This window comes from Neocloeon triangulifer, unplaced genomic scaffold (genome assembly GCF_031216515.1).
Source record: "Neocloeon triangulifer isolate White Clay Creek 2 clone unplaced genomic scaffold, ASM3121651v1 ptg000014l, whole genome shotgun sequence".
Classification (NCBI taxonomy): Eukaryota; Metazoa; Arthropoda; class Insecta; order Ephemeroptera; family Baetidae; genus Neocloeon; species Neocloeon triangulifer.
Window position 1 is genome coordinate 29,642,845 of NW_026775556.1, and position 25,699 is coordinate 29,668,543.

The 25,699-nt window shown below is 38.8% G+C and overlaps 4 protein-coding genes across 6 annotated transcripts in view; 1 reads left to right on the plus strand and 3 right to left on the minus strand.

Moving 5' to 3' along the window:
• Nucleotides 1-14,820, plus strand: part of LOC132200277 (delta and Notch-like epidermal growth factor-related receptor) — a 98,863-nt gene extending 84,043 nt beyond the window's left edge. For all 3 annotated transcript variants that reach the window (XM_059625623.1, XM_059625625.1, XM_059625622.1), the window contains exons 6-13: nucleotides 489-642; nucleotides 10,704-10,928; nucleotides 11,221-11,363; nucleotides 11,436-11,558; nucleotides 12,017-12,119; nucleotides 12,455-12,630; nucleotides 13,095-13,192; nucleotides 13,246-14,820. In XM_059625623.1, coding sequence (XP_059481606.1) covers nucleotides 489-642; nucleotides 10,704-10,928; nucleotides 11,221-11,363; nucleotides 11,436-11,558; nucleotides 12,017-12,119; nucleotides 12,455-12,630; nucleotides 13,095-13,192; nucleotides 13,246-13,390 — 1,167 coding nt within the window. In that variant the 3' untranslated portion in view covers nucleotides 13,391-14,820. The remainder of the gene's footprint in view (nucleotides 1-488; nucleotides 643-10,703; nucleotides 10,929-11,220; nucleotides 11,364-11,435; nucleotides 11,559-12,016; nucleotides 12,120-12,454; nucleotides 12,631-13,094; nucleotides 13,193-13,245) is intronic.
• Nucleotides 14,821-14,823: 3 nt separating this feature from the next.
• Nucleotides 14,824-15,710, minus strand: LOC132200279 (splicing factor 3B subunit 6). Its single transcript, XM_059625627.1, has 4 exons — nucleotides 15,572-15,710; nucleotides 15,276-15,394; nucleotides 15,082-15,211; nucleotides 14,824-15,026 (listed from the first exon to the last, which is right to left on the minus strand). Exons 1-4 carry the CDS (start codon nucleotides 15,602-15,604, stop codon nucleotides 14,934-14,936), a joined length of 375 nt encoding a protein of 124 aa, XP_059481610.1. The 5' UTR covers nucleotides 15,605-15,710; the 3' UTR covers nucleotides 14,824-14,933.
• A 252-nt stretch (nucleotides 15,711-15,962) lies between these two features.
• On the minus strand, nucleotides 15,963-18,345 carry LOC132200545 (argininosuccinate lyase). Its single transcript, XM_059626075.1, has 11 exons — nucleotides 18,242-18,345; nucleotides 18,034-18,180; nucleotides 17,886-17,972; nucleotides 17,750-17,833; nucleotides 17,567-17,698; nucleotides 17,217-17,514; nucleotides 16,734-16,927; nucleotides 16,534-16,677; nucleotides 16,401-16,481; nucleotides 16,242-16,348; nucleotides 15,963-16,183 (listed from the first exon to the last, which is right to left on the minus strand). Exons 1-11 carry the CDS (start codon nucleotides 18,245-18,247, stop codon nucleotides 16,045-16,047), a joined length of 1,419 nt encoding a protein of 472 aa, XP_059482058.1. The 5' UTR covers nucleotides 18,248-18,345; the 3' UTR covers nucleotides 15,963-16,044.
• A 165-nt stretch (nucleotides 18,346-18,510) lies between these two features.
• LOC132200903 (putative fatty acyl-CoA reductase CG5065) lies at nucleotides 18,511-24,792 on the minus strand. The gene is made up of 9 exons (XM_059626678.1): nucleotides 24,419-24,792; nucleotides 24,235-24,351; nucleotides 23,744-23,866; nucleotides 23,550-23,675; nucleotides 21,844-22,099; nucleotides 21,089-21,281; nucleotides 20,788-21,027; nucleotides 20,248-20,505; nucleotides 18,511-20,135 (listed from the first exon to the last, which is right to left on the minus strand). The coding sequence occupies exons 1-9, from the start codon at nucleotides 24,503-24,505 to the stop codon at nucleotides 19,985-19,987; spliced, it is 1,551 nt and encodes a 516-aa protein (XP_059482661.1). The 5' UTR covers nucleotides 24,506-24,792; the 3' UTR covers nucleotides 18,511-19,984.
• Nucleotides 24,793-25,699: the final 907 nt, after the last annotated feature.

The window sequence follows — 25,699 nt, forward strand, 5'->3', positions numbered from 1 at the left end:
CGATGCGCCTAATTTTTTGTTATCCCTCTTGGAGTTTTGCACCAAGATATCTTGATTTGCAACGCGTCGTTTCATTTGCAACATAGTACAAAACAAGAAAGAGAGAAAAAAACAACTAAAATATTATAACAATGCATCAATAAGTTACTAAAAATAGTTGGATAGAAATTAAAAGTAGACATCATATTGAATTTTAAGTGGATAAAAACCAGCTCAACCAGCTGTAAGTTAATTAATTATTAAGAAAATTGAAAATCATTCCCTTCTCTGTGGAAAAACGGCTAGAATCAGTCTAGATTTTCCGACGTGAACAGGAAAATTCTAGAGCTAGGAATTAAATTCAATTAGCCTCATCATAAATATTGGTACTCACTTTCCAATTCCCACTTTCTATATTTTCTTCAATGCTGCCATATATTGCTAATAATCATCAAATTTCCTAATTTTAACCAACAATAATTAATTTATGATTTCTTGCATGATTTCAGGAGGGTTATGAGTGTCAGTGCTGCGCTGGCTTTGTGGGTGCCCACTGTGAAGAGCAGGACGCTTGTTACCCCAGCCCATGCCAAAACCACGGCATCTGCGTCGACATCTCTCAAGGCCACGAAGGCACCACCTTCCAGTGTCTCTGCCCTTATGGTAAGTTTACTAAGATTTCATAATCTAGTAAATAATCTTACGACTTATCTGAAATATTTGAAAGAATAGACTTATATTATTGAATAAGTATTACTGTCAAGACATTTTGGAATGAATCAAAATAATTTATTAAATATTAATATAATATAATTTCAAAATTTCTTTAAAAATTTAAATATTTTAACACATTTGAAATGTTGTAAAAAAAAATTATAATTAAAACTTATATTATGCCATTTTTGAAATAATTATATTTATTTGAATGAATAATGTTTTCCCCAGCAAAAATGATTATTTTTCACATGCCAAACACTGCTAAATTTTATATTACGAGTATCTACAACATTTTGCTGGTCCGAGATTTGTTATCATTTTTCCAGAAATGCAGAGAGCCGTGAAATGGTTCGGTCGTTAGAGTCACGAGCGCGTAACAAACTGCGCTGAAGCTATTTTCCGGGAAAAATTCCGTCCCCCTGCAGGGCAGTCTCGTGGGCGAAAGGGTCGAATGCGAATAAAATCAAACGACCCCTGCTGCATACTTGCGGCACGTTGCACTTCCGCCGTTACATTTTATATATTTTGTCCCAAGGGCCAGCCTTTTTACTTTAATTGCCCGTCACTGGGCGAGAGAGGAAAAAGGCAAGAGATTTTTTATTTAGAATTTTTTCTGTGGAAGAGAGAGTGAAATTCAGGCGGCGAATCGTTATTTTTGGCCCGGGTGAATGAATTTCATTCCGGTGAGCAAAGTTTTTATCCCCCGAGCAACTTTAGCCCGCTGATGTATTTAATTAACAAAGTGTAAATCGCCGTCGGCTGCTGCACGGCCGACCGGGTGGCGAAATTTCATCCCGAAATTGCTCCGCCTCGCTGCTTTGAAAACTTTTGAGCTGTATATACTTTTTAGCAAAAGTACAAACACAGGAAAAAGCATAAATTCTTGTTTAAATTAAGAAGCTGAAGAGCTTTTCTTGGACAAACAAGAAATAAGGAATTTAAATAATTTAACTGCCTTTAAGGCGTCGTAAATGTGAGCACTATAAAAAACACAAAATGTTTTACTGCGTTTTTAACGAAAACTAATTAGTTAATTGCAATTGATCGAGTATTAAAAAAATCAAATATTCATTTTGAAAATAGATCACTTATAGCCGCTGGTTGGAGATAAATAATTTTCGCAAACCCTTGAAGAAATAGTTGAAAATTTTGGTAAAAACAAATTAAATTTTGCCATAAGAAATTTATGCCATATTTAAATAAATAAATAAGACGAAAATTCTGTTCAAATTGTGTTAATATTTTTTTGATTTAGTATCTTTGGAATTTGGAATTGAAGATTCTTCTTTAAAAACAAAAACAAAAAAATCTGTCAAATGCGGGTCAAGGCATATTGGTCATGCAAGTAGTCGTTGAAACTCGAAAGCATTTATTTGGAATTTCTTTCTTTGATTTCTCTTCTCTGAAAACTCGGCTCAACTTGTGGCGCAAAATTGAATTCCCGGCCGCTGCTTCTTTTTGCGGCGTTTTCCTTTTCGGCTCCTTTCTTTATTTGGTTCCCTGCGACGCTGAGTCAAATCAAAGCCATCGCTGCTCGGCTGCAAAGCCTTGTAGTAAAAGTTGCCAACGTCAAGTAAACGTATTTATTTACTGAGCACGAAGGAGCAGAAGCAGGCAATCGAGGAGGAAGACGCGCTGTTTTCTTTGCTTGCAACTTTTCGCCCTAACTCTCGGGGAATAAATTGAAATAGAAACTGGTGCGCGAACGAGAGAGATGCGAAGACCAACTTTGTGCTGCTGCGGATTCGCGTAAATAAAAACACGCCCTCGAGAGTGAGGCAGCCGAGTTAGTTTGTTGGGCTTTTCAACTCGGCAAAAGATATATCCGTGCGGGTTCTCTTTTCAAGCCTCTTTGACTTTCGGGCAGCCGCGATTGAAGGAAAATACTTGGATGAAAGAAAAGGAGAAAAGGCTGAACTGCGGCGCTTTTTCGCCAAATTCCTTTACGCCATAGCTACCGTTCAATTGGTTACATATTGAATCGTGAATTCAAAAGCTTAAGCAGTTTAAAAGCTTTGAATGCAACAATAACAACGGCTTTTTTTAACTTTTTAATTATATTGGTGTACCACAAGGCAATAAATCTGCCTATAAACGAGATACATCATCCAAATATTCAAAATTATTAATGAAAACTAGAAACAAAATTCGAGTTGAAAAAAATAATACAGTTTCTTGAAAAGCTTTTTATGTATTTTATGTAGCAGAATTTTAATTTATATTAAATGTTCTTTGCATAATTAAATTTTTAGTTTCCCTTAAATTTATCCATAATTTATGTTGAAAAAAACATGTTAATTATTATTTAAATAATAATTTAAATTGAATATTTTTAAAAGATTTTTCAATAAAGGTTTTTTTAATGATAAGGAAACGACATATTCCACCGTTTGAATCCAGAATTCTGCGTATTTAAAATTTACATTTACTGCACAAGAAGTGCATTCGTAATGAAAATCTTCTTATCAAAAGAAACCTTGATGATTGTGTTCCGCAAACCTCTCGAGTGCAATCGCAATCAAAGATCATGAGCCAAAGTCGGGGAGTTTTGCATTTTCTCTCCGTCAGATTGTACATGTGAACGGGGTGCCGTGGGGCGTGATGAAATTTTCAAGTGGAAAAGGGGAACTTTTTACACGTCGAGGGAAGTAATTGCCTCGGCAAGTCAACCTCGATCTGTCACCAGCAGAGTGCAATAATAACAGCTAGCTCGGTGCTCTCAGCTGCAGCGGCACTCTTTGCGAGCCCTGGCTATCACTGACATTCGCTGCCTGAGCAAACGCTTTAGTTCTGCAAAAACAGAAAAGTGAGATGCAATAATTATTGTCTTCAATGCAGTTTTATTACATAACATAAATCAAGAAAATGGGCGAGTTTCGTTAAATTGTCCTTTTTCAATTAAATTAAGCCACAAAATATTTTAATCCCCCCCCCCTCCCAAAAAAATAATCTGGCCTTTTGTGAGAGAATAAACAAATTGAAATGAATACTTAATTGCAAAAAAAAAAACGTTCTTGCTAAATTAGATACTTACAAAATTAAATTAAACTCATGGTCTGTGACACTCTTCCTTTGATTTCTTTTTTCAAAATTGTTATTATTACTTAGAACTTAGAAGGATAATCAATTAATCAATATTAAATAATTTAAGTCTCACTCAGTTTTAGTTTTTTGTTATTTTTGTTATTTTTACAACTACAATAGTTTTTTATCTTCTCCAACTTTGCAATAAACATGATCTTTTTTACGTTTTAGAGAACTTAAAAAAAAAGATTTTCTACGATTTGAAATAGTTCTTTATTGCTTTCAATATATTTAGCTAAACATAATTAGCTTAATATAGAACTTACAGTCAATTTTCACTGAAATTAATCCGGAATAGACAATTGCACGTCATTTACTGTTGGCGGTTTTGTTATGTTTAGAATGAATTAGAAATTCTGATTCTTTTTTCCCCGAGATAAAACGCATCGTTTTTTCCCACGAGTACAATTTTCCTAGGGTGTGTTGCTGCGGTGCTATAAAGAAGCGCGCGCGGCACTCACCTGCCGGAACGGGGCACTCGCGATTAAAAATTGAGCGCATCCTCAACAGAGTTGCGCGTCTCTCGCTCGGGGCACTGCGGAGTTTCGACGCAGTGAAATACCATTCAATTCATTTATTCTCTCGCAACAAGTCAAACAGAAAATTAAAAAAAATCACATTGGGAGAGAATTGGCAGCCAGCTCTAGTAAACAGCTTACTAAAACTCATAGGCTCAATTTGGAAGCAAAAGTGTTTCCAACTTAAACCTACTCGCCGAACTGGAGCCGTAAGTGGGAAAAAAAAAGGAAAATTCAAAGGGTTACATATATTTTGCATGCAATTTTAAACTCAGGAACCGTACAATTTTTTAACGCAGAAGGCAGGGAATTCCACTGATCCGCGACTCGGAAAGAAAAACTTTGTCGACCGAGCTCTGTGCGCACTTTTGGGAGAATTAAACGGTGCTCGCCGCCACTATTTCTCATCACTCGGCCGGTGGTGATTCTCGCCTTTGCGTCCATGTCAGTCTCGCCACTGGTGCATTTCTTGAAAAACATCAAGTCATTAAACTTAAGCTGCTGCTGCACCGACAGCAACCCGTGTTCGGCCGCGTCAGGGATGTGCCGCCCGTACACAAACCTGAGGGCTCTTTTTTGCACTCGCTCGAATTTGTTGATGTTAATATCGATGGAGGGGTGCCACGCGGGGGTGCCGTAGAACAGGAGAGGTTTCACCATCGTCTGGTAGGCCAACTTTTTCACGCGCGGCGTGCAGCCGTGCAGATTGCGCGCCGCGAACGAGAGCACCTTTGCTGCTTTGCCGCGCGCGATGTCCGTGTGTTTGCTCCACCGCAGGTCTTTGGACACTTGGACGCCGAGGAGGCGCTCGTCGGTGACGTACTCGAGGGTGGAGGCGCCGATTTTGTAGACGTCGTGCCGATGTGTCCGGGCACGCGTCACGTCCATCACGTGGCACTTGGCCGGGTTCAGGGACATGCCGTTGTTGTCGCACCACGCCCGGACACTGTCCAGGTCGGCCTGCAGCATGGCGACGTCCGAGAGGTTCTGAATTTCGCGCCAGAGGGTTGCGTCGTCCGCGTACTGTACTAATTCAGAGTCAATGTTGGCGGGCAGGTCGGCGACGTAGATGTTGAACAGCAGCGGCCCCAGGACGCTGCCCTGGATGACTCCGGACAGGACGCTTTCAGGTTCTGATTTTGCTCCTCCATACACGACGAACTGGCTGCGGTCGGTCAAAAAACTTTTCAGCCAATTTAGGAGGTTGCCGCCGACGCCATAGTGGGCGAGTTTTGACAGCAGACGGTCATGCGGGACGCGGTCGAAGGCTTTGGCCCAGTCCAAGAAGATGGCGTGGACGTGCGTCCCGCTTCTTTCGTCCAGCCTGCAGGCCCAACTGTCAAAGGTCTTGCACAAAAGTGTGGTGCATGACCTTTTTTGCCTGAACCCATGTTGGCAGTCGGGAATAATTTTGCTCTCGTTTATAAAATTTTCAACCCTGTCTCGCACGCACCTTTCTAATATTTTTCCGACTAATGAAGTTACACTTATGGGGCGATAATTGTCCAGGCAGCACTTTTTCCCACTCTTAAAAATAGGAGTGACTGCGGCCGTTTTCCACCCCTCTGGAAGTGCACCCTGCCGAAGGGAAAGATTGAAAATTCGAGCGAGGCTGGGGGCGAGTGAGGCGGCACACTTATTCAGCACAATCGCGGGCACGTTATCGGGGCCGGTCGCTGCATTTGTTTTTATTTGCCGCAGATGGGAGCACACACTCGCTGCGCTAACAGAGAAATCACTTAACACTGGGGCCGCCGCGCTGGCAGGTGATCGGCGCACGAATGGGAAATAGTTTTGCACAGTATTGAAATTCTTGAGAAACGCACGGCTGAACGCGGAGGCGACTAACTCGGGCTTCGACACTTTCTCGCCGCCAATGTCAAACACTGCGGCTGCAGGCGAAACTTTACTCTTCTCCTTCACGTAGTTCCAGAAAAATTTATTTCCGCCTGGTCCACGGCCCAGATCCCACATCCACTTATCGCGTGCCAGTCGAACTGCCTTCTGCACAGATTTTCTCGCTTTTTCAAACTCGAGACGTGAGAAAGCTGATTTTGTTTTTCGCCAGGCTGCATACATTTTGTCTCGTTTGCTCATAAGCGAGCTGACCTCTTTTGTGAGCCATGGTGCGCATTTTCGTTTCTTCGGGCGGACAATTTTCTTTGGAACGATTTCGGCGAGGGTAACAAAAAACATTTGCTGCCATTTCTCCCAAGCTTTACTCACTGAGCAGAAATTAAATTCCAGATTTTCCAATTTTCTGAAAAGTTCCACTCCAAGCTCATTCCAATCCACTTTTTTAAAGTCAAAATATTCTCGGCGGGCGCGTCGGGGCTTTTCTCGCCGAACAGTTAACTCAAGCACAATTGCATCATGGTCACTCACACCAGGGGTGACTTCCGCCCTTGCAATTAACCCCTCAGCGTCACAAAGGGCGAGGTCAAGAATTTTTGATGTGGAGTCTGTTGTGCGGGTTGCGTCTTTAATATATTGTGTCAATGAGAGGTCGTCAAAAATATCCAAAAACTCTGCTGCGGGTGCGAGGCCGGCGACTGGCGGGTCATGCATCCAATTAACGTCCAGATTAAAATCGCCCGTGAGAATGACGCTGTCAAAGTCGTGCTTTACTTCAGCAACCCGTTCGAGTGATTTTATTAACTCGTCATTGTATGCAGCGGTCGCGTTTGGCCTTCTGTATGCAGAGCCGACCAAGATTTTTAATTTGTCCAAGTTTACTTCCAGCCAGACTACTTCCGCGCCTGCCTCAATCTTTTGAGATCACAACAATAACCGTCTCGCTGCTCCGCGATGCTTTTTGCAGCTAATTGAGCCTTCATCACGTGGGAGCGAGTTAATTCGTTTTTGTCACCTCGGCGTTGAAAAGCCTCCAAGGCGCTTTTCTTCGCCTGACGCGCGCCATTAAGACGCATTTTCTTAAGAACAAAATTATTTTCCATTAAAATAACTTACTTTCTTTAGAAAAATCTGAAAATTGTGTAATTTCTTTTTACTATGATAATTTAATATTTTTTATTAATATTAACTTTTAATATTGTTATACTGATTAAAAATTGTATTTTTGACAATTTTGAAGTTAATCTATAAGTAAAAGCCAATTTTTAGCATTTATTTTTTATTAATTCAAGTAGTCCTTGTCTGAATAAATTTATACGTTTTTGCTGTTAATTAATTTAGAGTCGACGTTTTTTGGCTACCTAGAAAAATCTGATTTAAGTATTTTGAATAGGCGATTATTTCTTCATCTGATCATTCTGATCGAATCCAGAGCAATAAATCAAAAAGTAAATTTCGCGCATCGTTTCACTTGCCACATTCCTAGAGCGAAATGTTCCTTTTCAAACACAATTTGGAGCGAAGTCCTTGGCGCGCAAAATAAATCTGCAGCCAGTGTGCAGTCAGATTGGCCTGTCGCTTGCTAGCCGGACGAAAGATTTATTTAAAATCGCCCCACGCCGGTAAACGCCATTAATAATTTTGGTCCCAGTGCGCGATAAACGGTTTGTGAGAGCGCCGTAAATAGTGTCACGCCAGTGTGCGAAAGGGCGCTCGAGATTGACGGTGCTCTGCGAGCAGAATAAATTTGCGGGGGATAAAATGAGCCATGTGCGATATGCCGTTGGTAAAATTCAAAATGGTTTTGAATAAATTGGTAATTTAATTTTTTTATTAATTTAAAATTTAAATTCATTGTTATATATGAATATTAATAAATTAATGAATGAATTTATTAAAGAAAACCATGGTTGTGGGCCGTTACATTATATGTAAAACATTTTATTTATTAATTTCTCACCTATTTTAAAATTGTTTCATTCGAAGTTAATTTTTTTAACATTTGGACGAGTCGTAGTTGTAGATTAGCAAAAATTTTCACTCTCCATAGAATTATGGCAACATTAAATAGATTTTTTTAATTTTTTTTATTTACCATCAAGCGCAGTGCTATTTCGCCCCCAAAATAATCCGGGCTTTTACAAAGTGTTTTATTGATTTTGCAAATGGTGTTGTGCAAGATTTTATACCCATCACAAGCTCTCAAATAATCCGTTTGCGAAGGGAATGAGAGGAGGAAACTCGATTTGAATCCAGTAATACGGAGGAACGGAAAAGGATCAACGCGCGGCTGCAAAAGTGAATTCGGCAGCCGAGTGCGAATAAAATTGATCCTTCTGCCGGCAAACTAAGCAAACGAAATTCCTCTCCGCACCTCATCTCTCTTTTACTCTCTCTTCTCGCGAGCTCTCGAAGCTGCTCGTTAAAAAGTCAAATCCAGAGCGTCAACAAAATTGTTAGCGAAAAGGCGACGTTTGGAGACGACGCAGTTTTACAGTTTTAAGACGGCGCGTGTAAATTTACAATGCGGGCTTTTCCCGCTCGCTCTGCTACTGCGAGTGGTGCTGAAGAGGAAAGAAACAAATTGGCGGAGAAAATCAATTCTTCTTCTTCTCTCGCACCTGCAGAGAGAACAAAGGCAATTTTCAGCAACTAGAAACTTTTTCTTTCGGGGAAATCGGAGAGATTCGTCAGATTCGAATTTCCTCCTCGTTTTCGTCGTTGTTGATTTGCAGCTCTGATTAATCCACTAATCATGCCAAGCCATAAATATCCAACCGCAATAATGAATTTTAATCCAATCGGGTGATGCAAATGAGCGGAGCGACGTTTTGACAGGGCTGTTTGCCGATGCAACTCGCGTCCATGCAAATTGCAGCTGATTAAAATCCAACCCATGTTGCGCCCGCTGCGGCTGAAATGTCGTCGAAACACAATTATTGGCCGCCACTGCCGTACCGTGCCAACGAAAAAGGTCAACGCCGATTGGCAGTTTCGTTTCAAACGAAAAGGCAAAAAGGCCGACTGATTCATTACGCGTTCGCTCTCATGTTATTTTAAATTTGTGCAAATGTCAAAGGTTGGAAGAGCTAGTGGGCCAAACTTTTAGTTAAAATAGTAATAAAGCTAAATTTTTGTGTTACATAAATTAAAACTGCTCCTTAAACCAAAATATATTTTAAAAGAATTTGATCTAATAAATGGGGATTTTTGTGTTTTCAAGGTTTTCAAGTTTCATCCTTTACTGTAAAAGATAAATTAGCGTTCTTAAAGCCCATTCTCCCTTTATACTGCACCAAAAATACGAAACAGTAAAAAATATTTGAAACTTATTGTTGATAATGCTTTTTTATTCTGTAGAATTCAAGCCAGACCATCTATCTTCCATGGAGAACAATGGCCCTCATCTCTCGCCTAATTTGCGCGTTGAAGTGTAAAAATGGCCCCGTCGCGAGTGTTCCGCGCACGGAAATTAATAAGCGGCCCCTGCTTGCACGTTATTATTATGAAATATTGTGCTCACGAGGAGGAATTCCCATTTAGGCCACTAATTGGGATTTATCACGTGTCGCCCTGGTGCGATGGGTAAATGATGAATCGTTCCTTTATTTTTAGGGAGGAATTTTTAATTTCGCCACTTCTCCTTGCGTTCCTGGAAAAAGCACTTCTTCCTGTGTTTCGCGCCTGTCCTGACACGTGAGCAGGGCGTAAATAGAGATCGGGACTGACGGGGACAAATTGGTTTGCTGACAAAAGGATGGGACAACGCTCCAGCCAGATGAATGGGGAATTTTATTGGGCCTATTCCTTGCTTCCATGGTGAAGCGGACAACATATTAGAGCTGAAAGTGAAACCCTTCGTGGAAAAATCCTTTTGAATGATCAAAAATAGTAATAAAGAGAGGATGTTTTCCGTGTTAGTTCCCAGTAACGTTCTCAACAACCAAGGGGCAGAGTATGCAACCTGCGGAACAAGCGTGCTCAAATGGTGGCATACTTCAGAACATCAGGATTTTTTGCTTGACGTTTGACAGGAAAAAAAACATAAATTTGACGGAAAACAGAATTTTTGGACAAAGGCTCCACTTGCAAGAATTTGGCTAAAAAGTCGAAATAACAAACACCTTACAAAGAAAAGAAATTGGGCTTGTCCTCGTTGAAAAAAAATTGTTTTTATTCGAACAAAACGGTACCAGTTTCATTATCTTTTTCTTAAAATTGAAATTTTCTTCTTGTCAGCGAACAGCGCGTTTGATCATGAAATAGGGTCGCAGACCGTGACCAAAACTGGTACCGTTTTGTTTTTTAATAAAAACAATTTTTACGAGTCAAAATGATTTATTCATTTCCATGATCATCTCTTCGGATGTCAATTTTTCTTTAAACAAAAACTGTATAAAGAATTTAAATTCAACAATGATCTAACTACGAGATTAAATTGAAATTGATAAATGATACTTATGATTTCTATATTTTTTATCGTTAATTATTTTTTCGGCGAATTGAGAAAAAAAATATTATATCGAATAATCTGTGTTTTGTTTGTTACAGGCTTCACTGGCAAAACTTGCGAGCAGCAGGCCGACCCTTGCGACTCTTCCCCCTGTTTGAATGGCGGAACGTGCGCTGGCAATGCTACTCACTTTGAGTGCGCATGCGCAGCTGGCTTTGTTGGTCAACTCTGCCAGCACAACAGGGACGAGTGCGCAAGCGCACCTTGCGTCCACGGTATCTGTGTCGATCAAGAAGACGGATACAGATGCTTCTGTCAGCCAGGTGTGATTTAGGAGAAAATAATTTTTCCTAATTGGACAGTCAACAATTTAAAAAAAAAAAACCTTTTTTATTTTTACAAAAATAAAAATAAAAAATGAATATAAAAATCATTTTTGTGTCAAATATATTATTTAAAGTCAGTTAAAAAAAACCAGGCCAAACAGTATTCATTAATTTTCCTTTCCTTTTTCTTCTTACAAAAACCACATTGCGGTTTCCATAATTTTCATAACAGAAATAGCCTTACTCTAATTCCGGCCAAAAATGCAATCTTCTTGCGGTGGTGTTGCAGGTTTTGCGGGCGAGCACTGCGAATACGAGTACAACGAGTGCGAAAGTTCACCGTGCATCAACGGCGGCACGTGCACCGACCACATCGGTGGCTACTCTTGTGACTGCGGCCGCGGCTACTCGGGAAAACGGTGCCACGTCAAGGTGGGTTTGCTAACTTTTCAACTTCAGTGGGGTGATATAAAAAAAAAATATAAAAAAAATACAAAATAACAGGTCGATCTGTGCGACCCTAATCCATGCGCCGAGCACCGCTACTGCCTTGACCGCGGCAACAACTACTCATGCGAGTGTCCCAAGGGCTTCACTGGACCGGACTGCATGCAGCCAAGCAAATCGGTGAGCAATAAAACTAAAGTCATCTTGGAATTTTTAATACCGCAATAAAAAAATTTATTTTGACTCATAGAATTAACTCGGATTCAACTCAAATATTAGATTTTTCTTGCACATGAAATAGGGTCGCAGACCGTGACCGAAACTGGTAGAGCCATTTGTTTTTTAATAAAAACAATTTTTACAAGGAGGACAAACCCAATTTCTTCATTTACTACATAATAGATAATTCATATAAGAAATTTTATATGATTTAGGGAATTAAAAAACACGTTATTTTGAGAATTTTCTTCTTTGCATTTATATTAAAATTTAAATAAAAATTAAACTTCATTTCTTTATTTTAATTATTACAAATCAAATAAATAGATAATAAACTTACCAAAAAAATCATTAATTATAAATTTTAACCTCAAATCTTGATCTATTAAGAAATCTGATTCAAAATTTTTTCAATGCAGGCGTGCAGTGGTAAGCCATGCAGAAACGGCGGCACTTGCTGGAGTTCTGCGAACACCTTTTACTGCGCCTGTCGACCTGGATTCACCGGAAAAACATGCCAAGGTATGTATCCAAGTAACATAGATTAAATGGCAGAGTTGCGCTCTTGCTTACACCGCTAGATTAAATAAACTTGACCGTAAATCTGGTTACCAGCGGAGCTATTTTTTGCTCCCTTCTCGCCGCAATGCCGCTGCTCGGGATTATGCAACCGGCAGGGAATATAAATTTTTATCTGCAGACCGGCGCCACTCTCGGCAGCAACTCTTTATTAAACCCCTCGTGCACTACTCACTCGTCTGGCGCCGGCAGTTTCTTCTCATCTTTCGCCCCGGCAGCGAGAATTAATTTTTATGGACAATTTTTTCTTTTTACTCATTCTCTCTCTCTATCCACAGACCGCTTCCTGCTGGAAGCCATTCCGACGCCGCAGCATCCGTCTGATCCCTACGAGCCGGCCGCACCCGCCGACGCTGCTCTTGACATCCCCATCTCCATTCACCTGGATCATTTGCACAGCGTTTACATTGCTGTTGGCACGCTGGCCTCGGCTCTGCTCATCGTAACCATCACCGTTAGTTATTCCTTCTACAATCATTTCCTACTTTTTCAATATAAATGATAATTTTTCTTTTATAACAAATAAGCTGGTATATAAATTGAAGCTAAACTAGTTTTTGCAACATTGTATCTGAATGGAGAATAAATAAATAAATAAATAAATAACACTCTATGTTAACAAAAATGAATATTAAAATTTTTCTAATCAATTTTTTGCCTGAAAATGAAGAATGAATTTTTCATTTTAAGTTTGATAAGCTAGTAAAAAAAAAAACTTCCAACGCCCTCCACCCTCTCCTCAAAACGACATAATTTTTAAATTTATGTATTTATTTCTTTTTTTATCCAAACAATATTTCAAAATGAAGCAAATGAAGGTCTGGTGATTAAATTTTACATTTTTTGCTGAAAACCCTGTTTGTTTTTTAATTTCAATTTTTGTTACTAGAAATGTTTAAATAAGTTTTTCAATTTCAGGTGACAGTTTGTCACTGCCGCCTGCACAAAACCTACAGAAACTGCACCATTCTGCCCTTCAGAAGCAGGCGCCTCATGGAGGAGCACTGCCCTTCGAGGTAATAAATTATCAAAATTTACCAACACAATTAAAATATTCCTTCATTTCCAGTCCATGTGCTCCATTGAACAAGTTGTCAGTGCCGGACAAGGGTCGGCCGTTGGCCTCGAGCAGGTCATTTCCGCCTCTCGGTGACTCGGACATGTACTACACGTTGGACTTCAGCGATAGCCAGAGCTCACCGCTGATCCAGTAGAATTTTGCAGGACTTAATAAGTGCAGAGAGTGTGGGAGGAAGAATCAAACCTCATTTCAGTGTGCTTGCTTGTATAAAAAAAATTGCTGTTTGATTTGAGAGAGGAGATTTTCATGTATATGTGATACATCTTGTTTGCATAAAAAAATCATTTGCACTCCGAATCGCTAAATCGGGAGTATTTTGTCGCTGACACTCATATTCATGTAGGTATGGTTAATAATAAAAATATAAACTTTAGAGACCAGGTTACGTGAAAAGTACATACCACGGAAAGAGTTACTATCAAAGTTGAAATCGAATTGAAGCTCAGTTGTTATTTATGAAAGTGAAAGAGAATTTTGCCAAATTGTAACCCTGCATCATATTATAATATAATTTTTGTAATGAAGTGCAGCTGATTGTTTACATGCATGCAGGTTGTGCGAGTGGATTCAGATGTTACAGATTAAAAAATTAATTTGATTTCTTGAAGCTTGAGCAATTTCATCTCTGGCAACTTCTTGTAAATTATTGTAAAACTTCAATCCAGGGTGCCAATTTTAGATTTAAAAACTTAAAAAGAGTTAAAATCCATGCTGGCCGCTCTTGTGATGTTGTCTGTGTATGTACATAAGATACTTACTAACTATATGTGCGTGGTAAAATAGTTGTGTAAAAATAAATCAATTTCTGCAAAATATACTTTGTAGCAGAGGGAAATTTTAAATCACCAAAATGTAAACAAAAACTTTTTACGAAAATTCTAAATTAAAATCTTAAATAAACATTGAAGTTTTAAAGTTTTAGAATAACTCGATTTGTACATTTTTGACTCGACCAAAAGCGTTGAGAAATGTGTTAAATTTTTGTGTTAAAAAGCAAGAAACACATTGAGCCCTTAAATGAATGTCAGCCTCCGTCAACTCTGGCACACCGGCAAAAGGGAATTGATTAAGACGTGGCCAAGTGATTCACAGCAAAGTCAACAAACCAATCACTTTTCAAAAATTTCACAAAATTAATTCAGCTCTTTAAATCCAGTGGTGGTTTGATTGGCTCGGAACACTTGTCCACTTTAACAATTCCGCTGTGCTGTGTCAGGTCCTTGTAAAATATAAATTACTTTAATCTGCTCGTGTAAATTAACTAATTGAATAACTGCTCTTGAAACTCCATCCACTCCTGAGAACTTTCCAAAAGTGAGACGCTCGAGGCCTGCTCGGCCAAAATCAAGATGTCTCCTTATAATAGCTAATTTGTTTGCAAAAAGTGCAAATGAGATTTTAGAACAGATGAAGCCTGTAAATATGAGAGAAAATTTAAACGATGTTTTGCGCTGAGACAATTAAGTAAAGTACTCAATTATAGTCATTTGGAAAATTTGTTATAGCGACTGACGAGTCTAAGCACACTCAGCGCCAGGTGTTTCATTCAATAAATCAACATGGAAATAAAACTTAAGTCTCAATTTATTTCTTAAAAAAATGCCACTCCAGTCCTTAATAAATCATTCACTCACGTCCAGGCACTCCAAATAAAAAGAAATGTTTCTATTGGACAATTATTTGTCATCGTCCAAGCCGAATTTGCTTTTCACTTTCTCCAGTTCCTCCATCTTCTTGTCCACGTCCACTCTCTTGAAAGCTTTGTTGGCCTGAAATTTTCAATGATTAATATTGTGAAACCTTTAAATTTAATACTAATTTTACCTGATAATACAAAACAACGAGATACCGATTGCAAACATTGAATCCCGACAGATGGTCGCAGGCGTTCTTGGCGTCAAAAATATCCTCATAAACTACAAAAGCTGTACCTCTGGTTTCTGGCGTGTTTCCCCTGCAAATTTTAATAAAATTTATAGTGAATTCTATAAAATTAAATGGGTCAGAAAAAAATATACACTCTGATTTGTCTGATGGCTCCGTATTTTCCGAAGATGTCATACATTTCCTCCGCTGTGATTTTGTACGGCAGGTTTCTGATGTAAAGGACCCTGTTGACCTCAGGAGGTAGACGGACCTGAAAATAAACAAAACAAGAAACTAAGCATTTAATGCAATATTCGAAAAATAAATCAAACAAAAAGTTTTAATTTTCCCGAATGACTTTAGGGCACACAAAATCTTTACTATATTTTCAAGTTATGTACATAGGTTTTGACCGATCTTTACGCCCTGCAATATGAAAAATAGTTACATTTGTCCGTTTTTGCATCGCTGCCATCGCCATGGTTGCAGATTTTTATGGAAAAGTCGTTTCTATGAATTTATTCTGAGCTAAATGCTCGAGATAGTCGAGATATGTGAGTTTTGTGACCACAATAAACAAAATAAACAAATATGGCGGCTGTGACGTCAGATGAGGCTTTTATCAGCGACCGCTAGGAGGCCAAAGGGAAGCGCGCGAAAGAGGCATGCAAACGTGAAACGCTGCATAATTCCGTATAATTCATTGCAAATTGCAATAACTGATGTTACGGATTTCTATGTTTAAAGAGCTCTATTGTAAGAAACGGTAAGAAAACTAAAATATAAACAATTTTTGGAATTTATCAATATAATTTATTTATATGAAGGAAAACAAATTTCTAGGATTTTTTCAACACCTATTTATTTCTAATTCTGCTATTTCATTCTCTTTTTTTCACATTAAAAGAATTTATTATTTATTTATTCCGTGTGGTTTTGAGTTTTGATTTTGACAATTTGCTCCTCGACGCTGGATTTGCTGGTGCCTCCGAACGCCTTGTACTGCTCAACACTGGACTCGTAACTCCATACTTGAAGCACATCCTCGTCAAAAAGTGGACTTTTAAGCAACAAAAATTTTAAATTTTTTTCCCTCATAAATTATTTCGGAATTCAACCTGATTTCCTTCAACTCAATGATTGAAATATCCTTTATTTCAATTTTCTTCTGCTCGGCCAACCTAACCACAGTTCCGACTAAATTGTGCGCCTCCCGAAAAGGTATCTGAATAAAATTTAAAATGTTAGCTTGGGCGGAGGAAAATACAAAAATATACCCCTTTGTGGACCAAATAATAGGCCAAGTCTGTTGCCAGCATGCTCGGCTCAAGAGCAGCTAAGCAATTTATTCTGTCAACCTAAAAAAATCTGATATGTTTGAAACTGTCAAAAAAATAATAATAATTATACTTGGAGTGTATCAATCACAGCGTATGTGAGTTCGAGTGAAAGTTTTAAGTCATCGTGTGCCTGGAAGAGAATCGACTTGTCCAGCTGCAAGTCCTTGTTATATGTAGATGGCAACCCTTTTAAAAGTGCCAACATTGAAGTGCACTGAAAAAAAATATTTTTATCAAAAACAGAACTTCTAAAAATGAATTAATATATACCAGTCCAGTCAGAGTAGCGCCTTTGGCGCGGAGTAGCTCAACACCATCGGGATTACTCTTGTGGGGCATTAAACTGCTGCCAGTGCTTAAACCAGGGCCCATTTTTGCAAAGCCTAAAGAGCAATGCAGAAGAAGATCTTCGGCCATTCGAGACAGATGTACGGAGGTCAGGGCGCTCCAAAACGTGAATTCCGCTGCGAATGAAAAATAAAATAAGAAAGGATAATTCTTTATTATAAAAAAACTATATATGCAAAAAAATTCACAAAAATTTACTATTTGAACTTTTTTTTAATATGTTGACACTCAAGGAGATGATCTGGAATGAATGAATTGAGCTTGTAAACTATATTTATTTATTATTATTATTTTTTTTTTTTATTCAAAAGATGTTGATGAAACGTTTTGTTTTTGGAAAAAAAATTACAACAAGGACAAGCCCGATTTATTTATTTCCATTATTGTAATATTTTTCTTTCGTACCAACGAAGTCTCTGTCAGCAACAGCGTGCATGCTGTTTTCGGAAACTCCTGTGAACCCAAGTGCCTGTGCAACTTTCGATCTGTCTAGGGCCAGCGGCGTCCCAGCCAGGGCCCCACTGCCCAAGGGACAGCGGCTCATCGTTCGCTCCACAATTTGCGCCAAACGCTGCCGGTCTTCGTTCAGCGCCCACGCGTGACTCAGGAGCCAGTGGCTCCAACGGACCGGCTGCGCCTTTTGCAGATGCGTGTATCCTGGCATAAGCACGTCAATTTGCTCCTCGGCTTTTTTAGCCATGCGCTAAAATTAATTGCTCGTTTGATCTTAAATTTTTTCATTACATTATTTTAACCATTATAACGCCAGATAATAATTTGGTTAGTTCTTCAGACTCGTCCTTTAGCCACAATTTAGTATCCGTGGCCACTTGGTCATTACGACTGCGTCCAGTATGAAGTTTACCAGCCAAAGGACCGATTAGTTCCTTCAAAATAATTATAGACACTTCCTTTATTCATTTGTTAACAAATTATACTTTTAGTCTCCGTTCTACAGCTGTGTGTATATCTTCGTCTGACTGGTAAAGTTGAAACTCATCCTCAGCCCATTCCTCCTCAATCTGTTTAATTAAATCATAAATTTTTAAAATTGTCTTACAGTAAATGAGCTACCTTTTTTAGTCCAGCAACAATTAAATTTCTCTCCTGATCAGTTAAATTCCCCGCGTCCTTCAATCCACTTGCATACGCCAAACTTCCCTAAAAAAAAAATTTAAACCAATAAATACCATTTGAACATTTTCTGGTCAGATATATATACCTTAATGTCCTGCTTGTGAAGTCGGTGATCAATTTCAATTGAGTTGTTAATTTTTTCCAAGCACTGATGAATGCGACTGGTGGAGAAGCGGCCTCCCCATAGCCGATTCTCATTTTTCTTGTCATCCTCAACTTTAGTTGACTCTTCCTTTTTTTATTGAAATTTTTGTAACAAAATTCCTGATTTAAAATTAATTATGCCAACTTACAGCCATTCCTAATGCTTAATTTGCTCCTTTTTTTACTGCCTTTTGTTTGTACTTGGACCGCAGCTTCCAAAATCTCAGCACCTACAACTGGAGCCTGATTTTTATTCTTATTGACCTTGCTGCTGATAAGAAAAGGTTATCACAATAGCGCCTTTTTTGTTGTTCAACGCATGCTCTCTCATATACTGAAAGTAGACGTGCGGCAGACCTGATTCTATCATAAATTAAAAATGGAGAGTGATAAAAGCAAGAATGAAACTTGTCTGAGCTGTAATTGAAAAGAGCAAATTTTATTGTTGTATTAATTTCATATCGATAAAAATCAGTATAATACTGCAACTTGAATGAAGCGTGGATGGAAATTTACATATTATTATTTGTAATAATACATACTCAATGACCACTTCTTGCATTTTATTGTGTTGTTTGTGTAAAATCCCATTTTCGCGCGCTACAACATTTACATTTTTTTTCGCAGATATATTAAATAACGGGAAAAAGAATGCAACTTTCTTCACTGAATAAATAAATTAACGTAAAATAAATTGAGGTTAAACTGATTTGTTAATCGTTACAATAAATCAACTAGCATAATAAAAACAAAAACAAACAATTCAAATAAACTCATCAGCTCTATTAATAAAACAAAGAGATTGCGTATTAAAACAAGTGATGGTAACACAAGCGTATTGTATGTGTATAATGTAAACTAGATCAATAATTGCAGGTTTCTTCTCAAGAAACGAGAGCACCAAACTAGAGTTGGCTAAAAAACACACACAAGCCAAAGTCACTTTTAACGACATGACCAGTTCATGTGCAGCCAAAATGTTATATTTCCTTAAAACTAAATTTTGATTACAAAGTAAATTTATATATTTAAAAAAAATGCTAAGAAAATGAGGAATAGACCAGAGCAAGTGACTCTATGGAGTCTACTGTATATCCTTGCGTCTTGACTACATGTAGGCTAATCATCGGTAGCGTTTTGATTAAATACAAATGGGCTGTCGTCATCGTCACCAAAACTGACGTTTCTCAATAAATTTTTGAACAAATTAACAACAAGCACACCCTCTACGTCAGATTCTAACGATTCCTTTAAACAACTGTTTAATTACTGTGTGTCTCTCTGGCACGCAAGATATCCTTTTATTCAACAGCAGCTTCCCTCTGGCTAATTAGTATTTATTATTATTATATAAACGCGGTTGGGTTTATTTTCAGAATTGGTGACTAAAATCGGTCAAACCCAGCGAGTGTGAAAAATGCTCTGTCTCCCTCTTTTTCACATTGTCTTTTTTGCTCTAATAAATTCAGTTTTTTTTTAGTTATTGGTGCTTGGAATCTTTGGGTTAACATCTTTGGGAATCGGCAAAGTCGCGTTCTTCCCCACACTGCCCACAATATACTGACAATGACACTAAAATCACATTATTCGCATCATCAATCAAACCAATGATATTCTGTCGCCAAATCGGTTTGTCTCTTTCTTAACACTACGTGCTTGACTATTTAATAACAGTCTGTCTGACAACTGAAAAATTGGCTACAGCGGGGAGAGGCAACCTGCTTTCTTCGAAATTCTCCTGTCTGTCTTGGAATATAAGAAGAGTTGTGCTGAAGATTCAAGCTGGGTGATTTCTGAAATCAGCGCTTTTACATTTCTTGTCGTTTGTCCATGTGTAAAGAGGCAGCTTCACTATAGAGAGAGGAGCAGCATAAATTGGGCATGGTGCTTCTTCATATGTGGGTGGGCACCATGCGGACGATGCGCATGATCATGCTGAAGAGGGAGTACCAAAGGTTCCTGGCAGTTGACGAGCGCAGCATCACGATTCGCCACGCGAGCAGCACACCCAGAACCTGTGTGCACCGGTGCAGCAAGTACAGCCTGCAAATTGAAGGAAATTAAATTACCATTCATTTGCTAACAAGCAGAGCAAGTCAATAGACATAACCAATCAAGAAAAAGTAAAGACCACAGGAATTGTAAATTTTATTACCACTGAAGATTCTTTCTAGCGACGCAGAGGGTATCAGGCGGATCCTTAAAGATGAACTGCCTGATTCCGATAACATAATTCTCGATGTAACTGGGCCAGTGGATGTCACGGACGTCAAAGGAGAATTGTCTCCGGTCGTCACCACACAGCCTTTCTTGCAGGGCAACTACGTTTGTGTTGGAAAATTGCCACTGGTGCGTTGAGAAGTACTCCAGACATTCCGCAGCCTTCTTCAGCTTCTCGTGGGTGCGCACCATACTATTAATTAAAAAGTTAATTTAAAATTTAAATAGATCTAAATTCTTTTAAAAAAAGTTAAATAAAATTACAGTTAAGAGAAATGACGAAAGAAAGTAATTTTAATGTAATTATAATTATGAATTCTTAAAGTTATAGAAAAGCCCAATCTCTTCATTTCCATGAGCATCCCCTCGAGTGTCAATTTCTTTTTATAAATGATTTTTAGCTTCACTAAAATTAAATAAATATTCAAAATATTTTGTCTTAAAATATTTTACTTATGCCAGAGGTTTTACTTACTAAGCTTTCTGCCCACACATTTTGCTGACGCTGTCCATGGTGTAGGCAGGAAGGGTATGCATCACCGTCTCACTGACAAAGTTGAGCAACCAGTTGGTCGAGCAGGTCCCGTCAGGGTACCACAGGGTGTCCCGCAGCGGGTGCTTGTGGAAATAGACAAAGCAGTTGCCCACAAAATCCTTCCACGTGATTGGCCGCTGCATGCCTGTCGTGCAGTTATACACACGAATTCCATCTGGCCTAAAATTGACATAAAACATTCAAGACCAGTTGAAAATCAATGGGAGCTCAATTGGCAAACCTTGTGGTGGCCGTGTGCCAGGCAACACAAACCAGCAGGTTGATTACAATGTCAACGGGTACGAGGTCGGCCACCATGGCACCATTGCAAAGCATAGTTCGGAAGATTCCTTTGCCGGCAGCAGCAATTACGCCAGTGGGGCCGTTCCAGCCGTCCACCCACCCAAGCAGAGGCTCTCGGTACGCTGACAAAACTGAAAATCATTTTAAAAGCCCATAAAATAAAATTCAACTTCATTATTTTCAAATTAATAACACATTATATATGAATTTTTTTACTGATGCAAATCCTAATTAAAAATTCTGAAAAAATTAGTCAAACATTTATCAAGATTTTAAATTTTTTTTACCCCTCCACATTAGAGCTAAAGTGGTTAAAAGCTCACAATTTTATCTCATATATTTCCACCCAAAAATGATTAGATGACATTTGGAGGAATCCATCACACAGAACCAGACTTAAATGTGATTAAACTTGACGTACTGCTAACGTTTATCAAAGTGCAAACAAAAAATTCCACGAAACGAGTGGCCAAGAAGGGTGTGCTTGTATTTTCACTAAAAGGAGTTTTATGTTAGCTGACCACCCAAGAGCTTATCACTTTTTGATAATCTACTCACATTTAAACCAAATTTTAAATTTTAACCAAGGGTAATACAATCACAGCGCTATTAATTAAATTCGTGGTCTAGGATTTGGCTTCAATTCAATAATTATCTCTTGCGAGGGATCAGAGGACGATTTGGGCTTCATACCAATTGAGGGTCTGACGATGGCGACGGGCAAGTTTCCGCTCTCCTTGAGCAACATGTGCTCAGCAAGCGCCTTCGTAAAGGTGTAGGTGTTGGGCCGCTTGCCGATCAAATGCGGCGTGATCACATTGACCAGTTCTTCGTCCATCCACTCCATACATTGAATGATCTTCTCAGGATCGTACGGAGGCGGGTAGATGATCTCGTTGACCTGCTCGCGGTCACAATTGCAGTATGCTGTTGATACATGCACTAGTGCCTAAAAGCATAATTATATTTTTGTAAACAATAAAACTTGAATTCTGATAAAAAAAAACAGGTCATTTTAGAATTTTTCAAATTTAATTAAGCATAACGGAGAAAATTATTTACCTGACTTTTCTAGCAAATTAAAATGTTTCAAACATAATCGTTAAAATGTTTTGCGGTCGAGGTCCATTAGCAGTTAAATTTAATTTTGAAAGTAAGCCCATAAGGGCGGGTCAGCTGATTTGCTCTTTACATAAACATTGTAAATTACCTTTCTACGCTTTTAATTAAATTACTTCAAAATAATAGGGCATTAAAATGTTGGATGAAATTGAATAAATTGTTTATTTAAACGATTAGAATTAAATGTAAATATTTTTTACCTCTAGAAAATTAATAAAAAAATGTTAACCCTTCGTAAATAGGAAGAATATCTAGACGGAGGCAGTTAATTCTATTATTGTATTTCTCATAATTCTGTGCATTTCATTGTTTTTCCAGGCGCGACAAACAGACATAGGCATTCCCCGCGAGCATCTACGTCGACCCACGCAGTATTACAATTATTAAATTAACTTGTTATTCCATAGTATCAATGATTTTTCCCGCCGCCCATGGCAAACATATCTATTATTGAGTTCTTTTTCTTTCTAGAGTATAGTAGTGATGGAAGCAGCTGCCTGCCCGCTGCGGCTACTGTTCTCCAAATTGGGATCCAAGGCCGAGAGCGGCGGCTGCTGGGGTTTCGCGGGATCAATTAATTAATTGCCCCTGCCGAGTTTTTTTTTTCTTTTTGATAAGAGGCGCCACCGAGGATTGTTGGCAGTTGCTTTTAGTTGTTTGAAAGTTTATACTACACCCGTCATACATTTTGCGCGGGCGGAGCAAAAGCGACACTTTTCGAGACACAAAGGGGTTCAGTACAGTCCGTCTGTGCGCCGACTTATCAATGGCAAATGAAGCCAGCTAAGCGCTCGAGTCATACTAGCACACCAGGATTAATCGGCGCCTTGAACACGGCGGCTTGGTTGGCACCAATTTTTTTTAAAGAAAGTAGTTGAAAAATAATAAGAGACGAATGACCCCTTGCACGGTGTTTACTACAAAGAAGAGAATAAAATTATCTTGCAGCAATTAGACGCGCCCTCGGGAAAATAAGTTGAATACTCAACAAGGTCAATGACCTCAAAAATTAATTGATTTATCTATATTATGTAATGATTTTAAGGAGAAAATTATTTTTGTTATAGGGATGGTGATGCAGTTTGAGCTTGAAGTTTAAAAAAATCACAAACGAGGAAATTTAAGCTTCCTTTAAGTATAGATTTTTATCATTAGGAAAAATTTTTTTGTCAAAATTTAAAATTGATTGTTTTCTTTTAGATGTTTCTTACTGATTCTTACAAAATATTGTTTATTGTCAAAAAAAAAATCCTGGTGCAAAATTTAAAATCTCTTACCTCTAAAGACATCATTCTATGGCAGAGAGCAACCAGCTGCTTGGTGCCCAGCATGTTGATGGTCACCGAGAGCTTAAGGGCCTCGTCGAATTTGACTGTGGCTGCAGAGTGAAAGACGACAGAAACCTGTGCCAAGAGAGATATGTATTTCCCATGGTGAAGAAGACCATGAATTTAATAAAAAATGGACTTACATTGTCGATGAGCACCTTCTGGTCAGCAGGGCTGATGCCTAGTTCAGGTTCTGTGACGTCCCCGTAAATGGGGATGACCTTACCCAAGGACTGTGGTTGCTCTGCTCTAATTGTGTCAAATAACTGGAAACATGCAATAATTATTGATTGTGCAGATTTAATAAACAACTCTCATTTTAAATTATTAATTTAAAAAGATAAATAATGTGTCCAAAAATACTTTGTGATATGAACGCGGGTATTATTTTGTGGTTTTTGGTTAAGAGTTTAGCCACAAATGAAAGAAAAATTTCCCAAACCCACTTCTGAGTGGATTTTTAAGTTCTGTGGCATTCCAAAATTCCTCGAATAAAAATGAAAAATACAGCTCCAACAATAATACACCCCGATACAACTAAAATGTTTTCAAAAATTTCTTAAATTCTTTAATTTTCCGGTCCCAGATCCCAGATGCCTCATTTACATATTAGAATAAAAAGACTGGTACTGACGGGCGAGTTGAGGAGCTGAGCAAGTCTGGTGGCGACATCCTGGCCCTTCTTGGGGCGCATCAGTAGGTACACATTCTTGATGTCGGGACAGGAGCGCAGCAGCTTCTCGAGCAGCACCTGCGAATTGAGATAATTACGTGTATAATTAGTCGAATAAATAACGGAATAAATATCAAAGACGGACTTTTCCCATGAAACCGGTGCCGCCGGTGATGAAGAGGCAGCGGTTGCGGTAGAACTCGGGCACGGGCACATAGTCGGGGGTGGCCATCGCGAGGGCGGGTGGCAGCACGAGGGGCGCCGGCAAGATCCTCCTCGGTAGGACGAAGAAAGGGCGGCAATGTCCTTGGTGTTACCGCCGCCGATCGGGCATCTCGTTGGTCGGTTCTTCGGCGACCGGACGGGCGGGCAGCAGGCGTGGTGATGTCTCTCCGCTGTCACACACCGACGACCGAAGGGCCCGGGTCTCCTTCTTTCTCTCTTTCTTTCTAGTTCCGACCGACGACTGCGAGCTCCCCCGCCCCCACCCTAACAGCTGTACAGCGTTGTGTACAGCCACGCGCACCATGAACCGCTATGCTGCGCTTTGCTATCGATCGTGGGTTCGCGGGCGCCGCACTCTGGGTCAATACGCAGTTAATCGTACGACCACCTCCGACCACGCCCCCGTCGTGAGCACCATCGCGAGTTGCCCTTTTGCAGACAGATGGCAGCAATTGGCCGTTTTTCGCCTCTCTCTTACTAACCCAACTAACCGTTGTACTAGCTGCTTGCAACTTGAACTTGGCTCTCATGCACTCAACCTCACACAACTGAATCAAATTGAACTCTTTTGAATTTTCCTTTCGTGTGACGCATCGCAGCACTTTTTGCTGTGTTTTATTCGTTTTATTGATGCGCAAAGAATGATTCATTTTGCTAGGGGTTTTTCCTTTCATTCAAAATTCAACGCACTTTGATTAATATTCAATCTCATTGAATTTTTCCCAAATATTAATAAACCCTTAACAAAAAGATGCTGCGCAATTTACAATTAAATACATAAATGTATCTTTTGAATTTTTTTTTTCATATTTACTTGAATTAGAACTTGCCTCAATAATTTTTAATTCATATCATAACATCCATTTTTTTAATTATATAGAATAGAATATACGGTATGGTACATGAGTTGCCCCGCAAAATTTTATTATTATGATCTATTCTTCTCCATCAATACAAAAAAAATTTGGATTTGAAAAAGAGAAGAAAGGGTTTACAACTAGCAGATGTCTGCTAAAACGCTCAACATCAAAAGAGTTTTATCTAAATTTGCAACTAAATTATTCAAATAAATTATTTTGAGTCCTAATTCTAGCGGTGGATTTAATTTGCTATTTTTTTCAGTACCAATTATAAGTACCAATCTGACTTACAATGTAAATTAATTAATTCAATTAATTATGTTGCATTTGCATAATAAATC

Coding starts and splice junctions, on each gene's coding strand:
- LOC132200279 (XM_059625627.1), bottom strand. CDS start 15,604: ATGGCGATGGCAGCGATGCAAAAACGGACAAAT. Junction 15,395..15,571: donor CGATGCAAAAACGGACAAAT/GTAACTATTTTT, acceptor GTTTATTTTCAG/GTCCGTCTACCTCCTGAGGT. Junction 15,027..15,081: donor TCGTTGTTTTGTATTATCAG/GTAAAATTAGTA, acceptor TGAAAATTTCAG/GCCAACAAAGCTTTCAAGAG.
- LOC132200545 (XM_059626075.1), bottom strand. Junction 16,928..17,216: donor TGCTGACAGAGACTTCGTTG/GTACGAAAGAAA, acceptor TTTCATTCGCAG/CGGAATTCACGTTTTGGAGC. Junction 16,349..16,400: donor ATTATTTGGTCCACAAAGGG/GTATATTTTTGT, acceptor AATTTTATTCAG/ATACCTTTTCGGGAGGCGCA.
- LOC132200903 (XM_059626678.1), bottom strand. CDS start 24,505: ATGGCCACCCCCGACTATGTGCCCGTGCCCGAGTTCTACCGCAACCGC. Junction 23,676..23,743: donor AGAAGGTGCTCATCGACAAT/GTAAGTCCATTT, acceptor CTCTTGGCACAG/GTTTCTGTCGTCTTTCACTC. Junction 20,506..20,787: donor ATGTGTGGGCAGAAAGCTTA/GTAAGTAAAACC, acceptor TTTAATTAATAG/TATGGTGCGCACCCACGAGA.